The sequence below is a fragment of the Diabrotica undecimpunctata genome, chromosome 10 (genome assembly GCF_040954645.1).
Source record: "Diabrotica undecimpunctata isolate CICGRU chromosome 10, icDiaUnde3, whole genome shotgun sequence".
NCBI lineage: Eukaryota > Metazoa > Arthropoda > Insecta > Coleoptera > Chrysomelidae > Diabrotica > Diabrotica undecimpunctata.
The window spans coordinates 15,942,245-15,956,836 of NC_092812.1; the positions used below are offsets into that span (position 1 = coordinate 15,942,245).

Consider the following 14,592-nt stretch of genomic DNA (forward strand, 5'->3'; position numbering starts at 1 on the left):
GTGTTTCCAGTTGCTTGTTAATAATAAAGTTCTGCGAATTATACTACCCCATTTACATGTAAGCTACCTTTTTTGCTTATTATTTTTAAATTATTAAAAAACATAACCTCACCAATTTAATGTAGTGATTTGATACCAACCTTAGACTAGCAATATTATTAAATATTCAGAATCAAATAATACACCAAGCAATGATGTTTTAAATGAAGAGCATATTATTAGAGATGCCTTAACTTTTGTCGAAGAAGATGAGTCTGATATAGACAAAAGTTATAATAAACTACTCGTGATGGAAATGAAATATAATCTGCATTACCGAAATGGGCAGATACCGTTATTCCTATCAGTGAGATAGAAGAAATAATACTACGGTCGGTACGGCCAGAATAAAAATGTCGCATAGTCGATAGTTAATGATACCGCATTATCAGTTTGGATTTAAGCAACAACATGAAACAATTGAGGCGGTACATAGGGTTGCCAAAGTAGCAAGTGCTGTAATTGAAAAGAAAAAATACTGCACTGCAGCCTTTTTGGATGTCTCATACGCATTTTATAAATTATGGCATGAGGGGCTGCTATAAAAAAACTCATTTCCCTAATTCTTTGTTTACACTTATGATATTCTATCTCACCAATCGATATTTCCAGGTCAGATACAACGAACCAGTATGAAACACATCTCCAATTCTATCGGGAGTACCTCAGGGATTACCTCAGTATATTAAGATCAACTTTATACCTATTCTATACAGCAGATATTCCCACAAGAGTGAACAAAACAATTGCTACCTACGCAGATGATACTGTAATAATGGCTTCTAGCTCGGTTCCTAATACAGCGTGCCAAAATTTACAAATTCATTTAAATGATCTAGAGAAATTGTTAAAACGGTGGCAAGTTAAAATAAATGGTAGCAAATCAGCACATATAATATTTACTTTACGCAAGGAGAGCGTATCATTTGTGCGTATAAACAATACCATAATACCCAAAAGAAGTGATGTTAAATACTTGGAAGTACATTTTGACAGCCGACTAAATTGGGAAAGTAAATCTGGAAAAAGCGATTACTAGGATTAATATACAGGAAAATGTTTTGGTTCATAAACCAGAAATCCAAATTAAGTCTACATATTAAATTATTACCGCATAAATTTATTCCAAAGCCAGTTTGAACTTACGGTATACAGATATGGGGTATAGTATCTAATTCTCATTTACTCGTTTCCAATCTAAAGTTTTGAGACATATTCATATTACCAATGCACCGTGGAATGTGTCCAATTATGTTATACATCTAGACCTTCAGATCCAAAACATTAAAGACACCGTTGTCTAACTCAGTGGCACTTACGAAAATAGACTTCTGAACCATCCAAATACGTTTGGCCAAGACCTACTTAAACGACCGAGGAGAGGAAGACTAAAACGTCGTGACCCACAAGACCTTTCTATACCTTTAAATGCATAAACCTATATCCTATCATTTTATAATAATATCTTACTATGTGTATTTTAACTTCGCTGTTTTTTTTATGTTTGTATAATAGGTCTTTGTACATTGTTTAAGAATATTTCAAATATGTATTTATATGTATTAGAAATTTAACTCAAAGGATTTTTGTCACTGGACGGATTTCCCTTGTGTTAATTACGTGATAAACTTATTGATTACTATTTTTTTTTTATTTTTAGAAACACATTATAATAAATAAAAGATGTATATAAAAAAATTATGAATTTTTTAATTTACTATATTAATTCACACATTTGAGTTTTTTTTATATTATCGACTTGATAATTAAATAATTAAAGAATATTAATTTATGTGCACACGTAGGAGTTAAAAGAGGCGTGTCTCAGAAGCTACTGAAGCTATAAAAAATTTTTTAGATACATTTTTAGGTAAAGTACACAGGTAAATTAATGCTGATCATAGTTTTCTAAAATAAAATATTTTTTTAAATTATTTTACGGAATATCGCCCAATATATGAAAAGTCAACTACTTTAGGATCATAAACTTTTAAAAATAAACACATTCAACTATCTATTCCCAAACTTGTATCTTTGATTTATTTTTTTTTGGGTTTTGGCAAAATTCAGTGTTCATGACTGGTCTAGAAGAAATTTTGTTTTAACTACTCATACTAGAGATAAAATATGTAAAGATAAAATGAAAAATGTGTCTTACCTTTCACACTGCCTTAATGTCCAACTGGCTATGATCCAAAGGGAAACCATGAAGACAAGAAGCACCGTACCAGGACATATAGTCATAAGAGTCTTTAAAACGAATCTAGTATTAAAATTAATTCGATTGAGCGCACCTATACTCCGAGACGAAGCGTCCGTAAACAATTTACTGTGCAATAACATAACTCGACAAATTAAATAGAGCCTCAGGAACATCGGCAACGACAAGGGCACATCATATGGAACACACTTTCTTCCTATACCGCCATTTTTGTTGGCAAGTTTTGTCGTCCATACAAAAAGATAATGTCCCGGAATCGGATGCACGGCACATATTATTAATTCCATGGAAATTTGGCATATCCTCTGCCACGTCATCGCAATTCGCCAGTCGTCCGCACAGTTATCTATCATAAACAGCTGAAACAATAGACACACTATAAATACACAGTAGTTTCATAAAAATAAAAAGATAATAAGGCAAATGAATAGGTCTATTTGATCAATTTTTATTTAAGTCTAATCAAACAAGAACTTCCATCTTTGCAATATTCTTTGGACTGTTTACAGCTATCTATACTGCATCAACTATCAACAGCTTCAGACACGTGATCGGTGGGTTTCTCGTGTTCTCCCAGCTTTTATTGGTTAGTATTTAATTTCTAACCAATGACAAGCTGTGACGACATAACACTTCTACCGATCACTTGTCTTAAACTGCTCACTTTGAGATCAAGTTTCTCTAAAACGTCCAATTGGAAGTTCCAAAGAATCATCCTGTATAATTCAAGTTCTATAACTAAATTATAGCTTACCTGTACTTCTAAAGCATGGTAGGCCACAATAAGACCCAGAAGAATCACAGTTGAAACAGATATCAAAGTTTTGAGCGCAATTGAATAAAATTCGTCCTGTAAAAAATAAAATAAGAACAATTGAAAGTTAAAAAGTTTCAATATGAGACCTAATAAGGAAAAATTATGAAAATCTTCGTTAATTCACAGATGTAATCAACATCTTTGCTAGTAATTATTTTTCATGCCATAAATCAAACGAAAACATCTGGAAATAAATAATTTTTTTTAGGAAGAGTAAATGGAAACGCAGAATGGAAACCTAAAAAACACGGTCATAAATAATAAGCTGTAAAGTGTCAAAATTTTCTATAATTTATACCAGAGTATTTAAAGTATTTTCTCGTAAAATATGTGCAACAATTTAATTCAATGTGTGTATGGTTAAACAAATGGAACACAATTCAACAACACATTTAACAACAGTCATTATCCAGTCTAATTTTGTTAAACTGTAATGAATTTAGGAAACTAGTTGAAGAAAGAGATAGCTTATAAAATATTTAACGTTGTTCATTAGTAATGACCAACGTCAAATGTCTGGAAATGCGTTATAGTAATTAAGAAAAAGAAGAAAGTCATATACACGGCAACGAAGAGGTGATAAACGTGCTTAAAGATAATAAACTACGAAATACTTCAGTCCAGAGCCGATGGGTGGAGTACCAAAAATAACTGTCCCAAACTGGATGAATGCCTGAACTCAACACAACTACCACTTGGAAAGTATATCTGGTTAAAAATATGTTAAAATGTATATATGGCAAATGTATGTGCCAATAAAGATAAGGAATCAGATTATAATCATAACATGCTTCCTTAGACATGCGGCAGATAAAGGACACCTGCAGACAATTGGGCTATTTTACAAAGACTAAGCTAAAGACTCTGCTGCATTGAACATGAAAGAGTCAGCTATATTTTGCAATACTGCAAAACACTAGATCGTGGGCAGCAATTACTTTTAAGTAAGAGTTTCTCAAGACACTCTGTGATACAGGTATCTAATAACAACTGCTTTTGACAAATTTTGTGATAAACGATATAAATCTTACTTATAAACAATATAAAAACAAAGTAAGACCCATTGGTCAGAGGAGAAAAGGAAGACCCAGACCAAGGTTCCTTAATAACATCAATGAAGACATGAGAAATATGGGAATACGTGCTTGGCGGAGAAAGGCGATGGATAGGGACGACTGGACAGAAATTCTTGAGGAGTCTACGACCTGCGCAGGGTTTTAAAGTCAGAATGATGATGATGATGTAAGATCGTTATTTGAATTTAAGTTTTAAAGGTCAAGAGCGGTAAATTATAAAGAAAATTGACGCATTTTAGCATATCAAAAAAAAGCTTAGAAAATACGTTAAAATGAGAGTTTTTAAAGTTACCTATTTTTGTTAATTTGTTGCTAAATTATTGCAAAAAAACTTCAAAAGTCGTTTTTTGAAAATTATTAATAACTTTTCTAAAAATGCACAAAAAACTTTAATTTCGGGTTAGAATAGGGACCATACTACGTTATTATGGAAAAACTGTTGGGTCTACATAAACTCTGAAAGCATCAAATTTAAGAGAAAAGCTTATTTTATAATTTAACGATTAAAAAGTTTATGTTAAAAGTACACCAAATTTTGTGAATTTAAGCTTATAAATATTTAAAAGAACTCAAATGCATCAACATGTAGGAAGTTAATTTATTATTATTCGAAATGATGGCATTTTTAGATGAGTTTTACATGACTTTGTTTATACATTAAAGATTTTCAAAAACACATTTGAAATATTAAAAGTTCAATTTTTTACGACGAAAATTCTAAGAGGATTCCTTTCAAAATGAGTCATCCATAATGCCACAAATATAAGGCTTATAAGGTTTAAAGGAGAAACGATTTTACTAATTTAAAAACTGAATAATTTATAACTTAGGTTCTGATCAACGAAAGCTGATGTTATTTAGTTTATTTGAGAAATGTTTATTTAACCGACTAATTTGTTTACGGAAAAATTTAAAATAAATATTTAATTTGCAGAATTATAGTTTTCTCTTATTATTATTAGTAAAAAAAATATGAATTGATAAGAAATTTAAATATTTATGTATTATAGTTATAAATAATATATTTTAACAATAGATTTTACAAAAGTAAATTTTTTTATTTGGGAATAAAATCTATACGTGTCAATTTTTTGTGAATTATGCTCATTATTTTTACAATTAATTTTTCTCAAAAGCATAAAAAATATATTTTAAACAATTAATTCTTTTAAACTTTGTAGTAGAGTAGAGTATTTATTTAACTACATAACAGATACAAATATTGTTTGCAGCAAGTAAAAAAAATACATAGTATATAAAAAAGGAATTTAAAACTTAAATATATGCAAACAAGAAGACATATTAAACAGAAAAAGATTAATGGCAAAGTTACGGTAAGCAATTCAGTGGATGTTCTGCAATGAGTCATATATTCTTCTGAGCAGTAAAAACAATGTTTTAGATAAAACTGCTGACCATAGTGCGAAAGACGCGATAGTGAGTGACGTTTCCGAAATCGTAAACACATCGGTATCAACAGATATAAAAGCTTACATAAAAAAAACAATCTTAAGTGCGTGGAAAAGAAAATGGAATGTGTCGAATTCAAAATTAAAACAAGTGAAACCCAGCATAGAGACATCGAATGTGTTACCTACGTCAAGAAGCCAAGAAATAATAGTAACGCCCCTTAGACTTGGACATACTAGGTTAACGCATTATTACTTAATTAAAAAGTGCGAATCTCCGCGATGTGAAACGTGTGGTACGACACTAACAATAATGCACATACTATTTGAATGTCCCCTCTACAATCAACAACGAAGTAACAACAAGATACCAGGAACACTTCTAGAAGCTCTAGGTGCAGACTGTAATTTTAACAATACTCTGAATTTCTTGAAAGACATTAATAAGTACCACAATATTTAATAAACCAAATTGTAATGCAGTAATTGTACCTAATGTAATCCATTAATTTTTCGCTAATGGACATTTGTTTTAGCTAAATTTTTGCTAAATGTTTTAGAATTAATTTTTTTTAAAACTTGATCGAAACTATTACAGTTTAGTTGATTAATACTTTTTGGTAAATTATTGTAATAGTTATATAATTAAGACAATTTTCTTTCTGAAAGACTTAATCCACAGCGATTTGTTCGTAGGTAGTGACAGTCTGTATTGTGAACATGGACATCAGACTGCTTTATTAAATGAGCACGTTTTCTGTGAATTTCAGTTAGAACTTGAAATATCAACAGAGTAGGTAGCGGCATAATTTTGAATTTGATAAAGAAAGGTCGGCAGTGTTCTAGAAAACTAACCCCTGCTAAAATTTTGACAGCTTTCTTTTGCATTCTAAATATTTAAAGTGCATTTGTTGAATTGCCCCATATTATTACACCATAGTTTAGGTGAGAGTTAAATAAAGAAAAATTGATTATTTTTAATGTTTCAAAGTTGACAACCCTTGGTAGTTGGTTGACAACCCTTGGTAGTAATAACAAATAATGAACTTGATAGCTTTTTCTTAAGTTGTGAGATATGAGCCGACCAGTTGAATCAATTATCTATGGTTATTCCCAATAGTTTAACAGTATCTTTGTTATTTGGATCATTGTGTAAATTACTTGCATATATAACCAAATTTTGCATTTTATCAGAGTTAAGTTTTAGTTTGTTTGCAGCAAACCGTGAGCTAGATTTAGTGGAAACTTCCTCATGAGACATTTTTAAATCATCATTATTCTTTCCTGATACAACTTATGCCGTATCATGTGCGAATTGTATGGTTTTGTACGGAAATATAAATTTAGGCAAATCGTTGACATAAATAATAAACAAAAGAGGTCTTAAGACCGAACCTTGTGGGACTCCATGTTTTACGGATAGAAAATCGGAGAGATGACCTTTTGACACTACCGCCTGGTGTCTGTCACATAGATAAGAAGTTATAAGCTTAAGAGGAATACGTCTGATTCCATAGTAATTTAATTTGTAGAGCAAAATGTCGTGTGAAACGCAATAAAAAGCCTGCGACAAGTCGCAAATTTGGGATAGAAATAAAATAGGAATAAAATTGTTGTTTGATAACCTTTTCAATCACTTTCCCAAAAGTAGAAACAATGCTTATGGCTCTGTAATTGTCAGTTTTTGAGGAATCACCTTTCTTGTAGATTGGTAGTATTGAGATTTTTAGTACATCTGGAAATACTCCAGTTGATAGAATTAAACTAATAAGATGAGTGAAAGGTGTTAAATCTATTTGGTAAGTTTCTTTTAAAATGTTGCTATTAATTTCGTGAACGTCCCTACAATTAGAATTACTAAGAGACTTTATTATTTGAGAGACCTCTACTTCCACAACGGGACGAAAAAAAGACAGTAATAGTGGGAATATGTTATTATATTCTCTACAATTGTAGTAAAAAATTGATTTATTTCGTCTGGAGGTAAATCAGGTTATACCGAACTGGATCTTGTGTTGTTTCTTTGGAAATTTACCATTTGGACTGCTAGTCTCTAGGTTTATTATTGGAATTAGTAATCAAAGTACAGTAAGCTGACTTTTTAGCAATTTGTAGTTGCCGATTATATTTAAATTTTTGTTGTTTGTATACTTTGAACAAAACGGGATCCTCAGTAGCATCTGCAATGTGTTTAATAAGAGAAAGATTATATCTGTAAGACCTTAATTCATTATAAAACCATTGCACGGGTATTTTTTCAGCAGTTTGTTTTCTCTTGTTTTAGTGAAAAATTCTTTAGTATTAAATTGTTATAAGTTTCGGTTAGAAAGACTGTCAAAAAATCAGGATCATTAATAATATCATAGAAAAAGTCCATATTTGTACTAGCTAGCGCACGTTTAAGCTTCTGTAAACCAGAAGAAGTAATAAACTGTCGAAATGTTTGATTAGTGTCAAAAACTTTATGCTCAGAGTCAATAAATAAAAATTGAGCTCAATGCTCAGAAAAACAAGGTTCAAATACGCCCACTCTCCCCTGACTGGGATGTGATTCTAGTATAATCGTTTATAGTTACTTTTAAACCAAAAGATGTTAATAGATTTTTAATATCAAAAAAAGGATCAGATTCAATTTTAAAATTTATATTAAAATCACCAAGTATGAGCAGTTTGTCTACTGTATTTAAGCAAGGACGTTCTCAAAATTCAACAAAACATATGAAAGTGACCCTTACCCGATCTGTATATAGTTAAAATATCGGTTTTTATTGAAGGTACATAAATTGCACAAAACTCAGAACTTTGCTTTACATTTTATTCATTTAGATTAAGAGAAGAATACATACGATTTTCTTTTACATAAATTGCAACTCCGCCTTGTATATTAAAAATAAAAATTATGGATTTAATGTGTAGTTGTAATTAACATTTCATGCTTAATTTTATATTTTTTATTTATAATTATACAAAGTTTACAACAATTAATTTATTGAAAAAAATATATGTAATATTTTTCAGTGAAGAAAAGTAATTGTAAAAATAACGTCCAAGTAACATAACGTAAATATAGTCCAGTCGTCGGAGATTTAATCCTTAAAAATTATAAGAGCAAGCTGAATTTTGCCGAAAATATTCTCACATATGTAAATTCTTTATAACCATCGAATATTCAATGTATTTCTATTTCTTATCGTGGATATGAAAACACCAAAAAAGTATTTTCAATCCTTTTGCATCACTGGAGTTGATAATAAACACATTTTAAAGTTTGTTTATATATCACAGATGCGTATTTCGTCGGTATTTTGCGCGTCAAATAAACATAAATATTCCCGTTTATATACTTTGTTTATACCGAGTTGGGCGAATGATTTTTAAAGATTATCACTCTGCAATTTTCAAAGCTAAGGAATGATCAAGTCGAATGTAATGTGTTAATTTTTGCAAGAGTAATTACTGTTTTGTTTTCGTGCCGTCTCCCACCTAAGAGATGTAAAGAACGGTGTTTCAAACAATCTTAAAAGGTTTTTAAAAGGCCAAGTTTCAAAGATTGCATCGAGATAATCCAGTGCCCAGCTTGCACCCTCATTTTGTTTGGCCCAGATCATTCCAGAATATTTTCGCAGTATGAGATGCATTTGTTTGTGTTGCCGTGAATTTGAGTCCAGTTCCAACCCCAGAACTTTTAAAGGAGAAAAATAACATTTAGTACAATTCAGGTAATTTTTGTTGTTAAATTTTTAAGGTAAAAATAGACATTTTCCATCAATAATTGCTTTCATGACAAGTTAAGAAAGTGTAATAAGTAAAAATATAAATGTTATGGAATGGCTAGCTGTCATAATAATTATTCTCAAAGTTTTAAAATTTAGTATTGACATATGACAGTTAACGCTATTTTCTTGACAATTGGTACATACCTAATCATAAATTGAGATCTTGTTTTGTTTTGTTTTGTAAAAAAAGGTTAACCATTATGCATAGTTCCTTTTAAAAAGATATTTTTACTTTAAAATAATTTATTTCCTCTACAAAATATCGCCCATTAACAATTGTAAGTACTTCTAGTATCTACAACTTCTAGAGTTGTAAACCAATAGTAACACTGTAAGTTTATTTTTGTTATTTTGTATTACTATTTATATTTGTAATGTTTCTGGTGAGATAATAATAAATATTTAATGTTTCTCCTTAAACCAAGTTATTATTTCCTTTTAAAAAGTTTCTAACCCCTTATTGTATTATTTTAGGAAAGAAGAGCCTTTCTTTCTTCTAGCAGGAAGATTCTTGTAAGCGGCGTCCATTTTAAATAGCTTAAGAACCTTCTTGTGTTGTGTTTGTCTAGGAGATCCATGTAAGTACCCCTTTTTGTTTTTTTTGTAGTTACCCCATTCCAGTCCCCTTGTCATTTACTTATCTACGACCTACTTATCTCCAAAAAAACCCTGAGTAGCCGTTCGTAAGCGTTTCGGTTTGCTTTGCTTACCCTATCTCCACCCCAGTGATTTCTGTCCCCAATTTTTAACCCCCTATAATGATCCCAATGTGGGAGGCAAAATAATTCAATTAAATCAATTCATTATATCATACATTTTTTTCTATGGCGTACAGATTCTTGGTAAACAGATTTTTCTATGTTTTTCCTCTCAACGAGGGGTGTTTTAGGGGAAAGCCCTTTTTTGGGGTAAACTTTTTTGAAAATTGATATTCTTGGCAACATTCAGCTTGTTCGTATGATTTTTAGAGGTTCAGTCGCATTTTTTTATCTGACGACTGGAGTAATAAGCAAAATTAATATGTACGTATTTGTTTTTCAAATAAAAAATTTATATTTTTGTAAATTTTATTGTTAAAAAATATTAGTTATACCTATATTATCTAAATATTTAGGTTACTTACCTTTTCTACTAATAATAATAGGAGGAAAGTAAAATTATGCAAATTAAATATTTATTTTAAACTGTTTAAACAAATATTAAATAAACTATTCACAAATTAACTAATAAATTTTTTATAATCCATGCAACGAGGTCCCCCAAATTAAAAAAAATCGTCAATCTTCGGTGACTAGAACCGGAGATATTGCGACTTTTATAAATTTGAAGTTACGTATCTAGATTTTAAAAAAGTAAAATATATAAATAAAAATAAGAGCTAACTCGGGTTCTAAGGGTGGTAGAACATTGTATTTCTTTTAATTCGTGAGAAAATGCCAACATTTCAATTAAAAAAAAAAAAACTTCATACATGTTGATACGACTGAGTTATGTTAAATGTTTATAAGCTTAAAATCCCAGTAGTTTGGTAAACCTATTTTACACTATTTACATAAATTTTTTAATCGTTAAATGATTTAATAAATAAGTTTTTCTATTTGTGTTTTTTGGCTTGGCAACAGTGTGTATGAGCAGTAACACGTGAAAACTATTTGGCTCCAACAAAAAGTGAAGAAATGGTGTTTATAAATATAAAAATTATACACATAAAGCAGTATAAAGAGAGAAAAAAGTGCAGTGAATAGAAAATTACGAGTAAAACCTAGAAGCTATAAGCAAACACAATAAATAGTGTAAATACTAAAAAGTAAATAGATATCTTAATTTACAACTGACAGTTAAGGAACCATAAAATCACGAAAGCTAGCTAGACAGACGGCAACGTTGCCGGATTGTAAGAGAAATCCGCGAAAGAACGTGTGTTAAGAATAGTTAAGTTTTAATCTCTAAGATTGGATAAAAGCCAAGTCTTTCGTGAGTTTTTATCGCTAAGCAAATATTGAGGAAATATTTACAATATTAGTAAACAATTAGATATTATGGAGGAGAGAGGTATAAGAATAGAACCAAAGGTAAAATAGAAATTGAAAATGGCAGAAATAAAACCCAAAAATGTAGTATTAAAATCAGAAAATAAAGCACACGAAAAAAGAATGGAAGAGATAGAAAGAGAAGTATGAAAGAAAAATATTATAGTTTATGGTGTAACAGAAAAAGAAGGTGAACAAGAAAACGATATAAAAAATATTGCACTTAAAATCCAAGTTTCGCTAATTGAAAATACCGACATACCGAGATGTATAACTCGTTGGTACTCAAAAAGATAATAGCACGAGACCCATACTACTGGAATTTTAAAGCGGCACTAAAAGAACAGAAATAATGAGGCAATCGAAAAAACTAAAAGGAACGGACATTTATTAAGTAAAGATTTTTCCAGAGATATACAAGACTAGATAAGAATACTTCAACAGCACTTAGAGAAAGTAGAAAGAGAAAGAGGGTAGCGGGTGGATATTTCTCTGCGATCCTGGCAGAGGATAGATCTACTTTAGGAATAGCACACCTGCCCACGCGAGCTCATGGATTTCCCCAGCATCCCATCCCCGGCGAAATTATGTTCAAACCCAAAGCCTTCCCATCTCCACACTTTCCTTCCCCCACTTCCAAACTAACTCGCCAACACGCACTAGCCAAGCGTGGTGTTTTAATGGCTTAAAACCCCAAAAGTTATTTTCCATGAAAGACGAAACTACTGAACGGCCCTCAGTCTCCGGCGGCTCCAACACCCCGAACCAAGGTAGCGGTTGGAACAGGTTTGGAACTAAGAATCCCCGGAAAAATCAGGCTACTATAAAGAACGACAAATGCATATTACTTCATACAATGTTAGAACTTTTTTATAGGATATGGGACATCATCGGCCTTTTAGAGGTGAAGAAGACAATTGAAATGGTGGAGTAGGATTCATTATACATAGCAAGCACACACAAAATATAGTTGAAATTATCAGCATAAGCCCCAGGATTGTATATCTCATCTTCAAACTAAATGCAAGATCTAACCTTAAGGTAATCCAGACATATGCTCCAACTACTACCCATTCGGATGAAGAAATTGAAAAACTTTATGAGGACCTAGAAACAGCGTTAAATACCACACCAGCATATTACACAATAATTATGGGCGACTTTAATGCGAAAATGGGGTTTAAACAAGATGATGCCAAAGTAGCAATGGGTAAGTATGGCTATGGCGAAAGAAGTGTACGATGGAAAAGATTGCTGAACTTCTTACAACAGGAAAATTTATTTATGATGAACTCTTTTTTCGATAAAAAGTCAACAATAAAATAGATTATATCGTAACAAACAGAAAAGAAATAATCAAAGATATCGAAGTACTTAACAAATTTACAATATAAAGCGACCACAGAGTGGTCGAAATGCAAGATCAGCCCCTGCCCAAAATCACAAACCAGGGATCAGAATTAATGCCAGAATTAACTTCATATAAAATCAAAACGACACTTTTAGAAATAAAAAATAACAAATCCCTGGCGATGACGGAGTAGTGATATTGAAAATTTAAAAACTAAAAACTGAAAATCTAAAAACAAAAAAAAAAAAAAGAAATGGATTCCCCCAGAAAACAAGGATCTGTATGAAGATACACTAACCAGACATATACAAGACTTGCAAGACGAAATGGAATGTGTAGATCTAGCAAATGATGGCATAATAAAGGCTCTAAAAGAAACGGAAAGGGAGAACTGCCCGACCGTTCTGACCCATTAAGAAAAACTTAGCCAAAATACCAAAAAACTAATAGGAAAAAGAAGACAGCTGACTGAAAAATACGGCTCCAACTACACAATAATGAAGAAATTAAATAAAAATATAATCCGGTCAATCCAAAAAGACGTAAGAGAAGACAATACAAGAGAAATAACTAAAATAATTTAAGAAAACAAAAGTTTAAAAGTTTTGAGGCGAAATACAAACAATATAGCCAACAAAAATATGTACAAAATAAAAAACAAAGATGGAAACATTACTACTAATAGAACCAAAAGGCTTGAGGTTGTCGAATCCTTTTATCGCGAAATGTATGAGAGCACCACCGAAAGGCAAGATTAGCCCCTGCCCAAAATCTCAAACCAGGGATCAGAATTAATGCCAGAAATAACTACATATGAGATCAAAACGGCACTTTTAGAAATTAAAAATAACAAACCCTGGCGATGATAAAGTAGTGATCGAAGCAATAAAATTAGGTGGAAATAAAATTATCCAGGCTTTGGCCAAGCTTTTCACCGAATGCATCTACCAAGGAAAAACTCCTTCTCAATGGAATAATGCAGTCATTACTTTATTACACAAGCAAGGAGACATAACAGATTTAAAAAACTACCGTCCTATCAGTTTGCTCTCACACATATATACACTTTTCACAAAAATTATCAAAAAAAAGACTGGACGATAAATTAGACTTCTATCAGCCTAAAGAACAAGCTAAATTTAGATGAGGATACAGTACTAACGACCACTTACTACTGATAAAGAACCTAATAGAGAAGTCTGCAGAATACAACAAACCATTGGCACTGACATTTGTCGACTACGAGAAAGCATTCGATACCATAAGCCATCAGAAAATGTTAAAAGCATTGACAGAATGCCAAATAGACCATCGCTACACTAACATAATTATTGACTGTATCTACCAAAATGCCACAGCTAGCGTAAGACTATCGGAACAAGAAACCAATAAATTCTGTATACAGCGAGGAGTCAGCAAGGAGACACAGTCTCTTCAAAGCTATTCACGACGATTTTAGAACATACTTGTAAGAAGGCACATCTGAACAAGCATGGTATCAACATAAATGGAGAGAAGCTCAGTCATTTGAGATTTGCAGATGACATCGTCCTTGAAACAATGTGCCTCACAGAAAAAGATAAAGAAAAATTAAGAATATTTGAAAGGAAAATCTTCAGAACAATCATGGAAGCAATCATGACCCAGAGATAGATGGGATGACCAGGTCATGAGAGATATCAAAGTCCTGAAAGTGAGAAACTGGAGGGAGCTATGCACAGATCGAAATGAGTGGAAGAAAATTGTAATGAAAACCAAGTCATATAACAAATTTTGACAATGCAGAAGAAGAATGCACAGTGATTCACCGCAATAAGCGAATTTGCGAGCTCTACGTAAGAGCGGCAAACATTCCATCAGGAATAAAAAGCAT

At 31.5% G+C, this 14,592-nt stretch overlaps 1 protein-coding gene across 2 annotated transcripts in view; it reads right to left on the reverse strand.

Moving 5' to 3' along the window:
• Nucleotides 1-14,592, reverse strand: part of SK (small conductance calcium-activated potassium channel) — a 975,882-nt gene that overhangs the window by 137,819 nt on the left and 823,471 nt on the right. For both annotated transcript variants that reach the window (XM_072546075.1, XM_072546076.1), the window contains 2 exons: nucleotides 3,015-3,110; nucleotides 2,198-2,619 (listed from right to left, as the gene is read on the reverse strand). In XM_072546075.1, coding sequence (XP_072402176.1) covers nucleotides 2,198-2,619; nucleotides 3,015-3,110 — 518 coding nt within the window. The remainder of the gene's footprint in view (nucleotides 1-2,197; nucleotides 2,620-3,014; nucleotides 3,111-14,592) is intronic.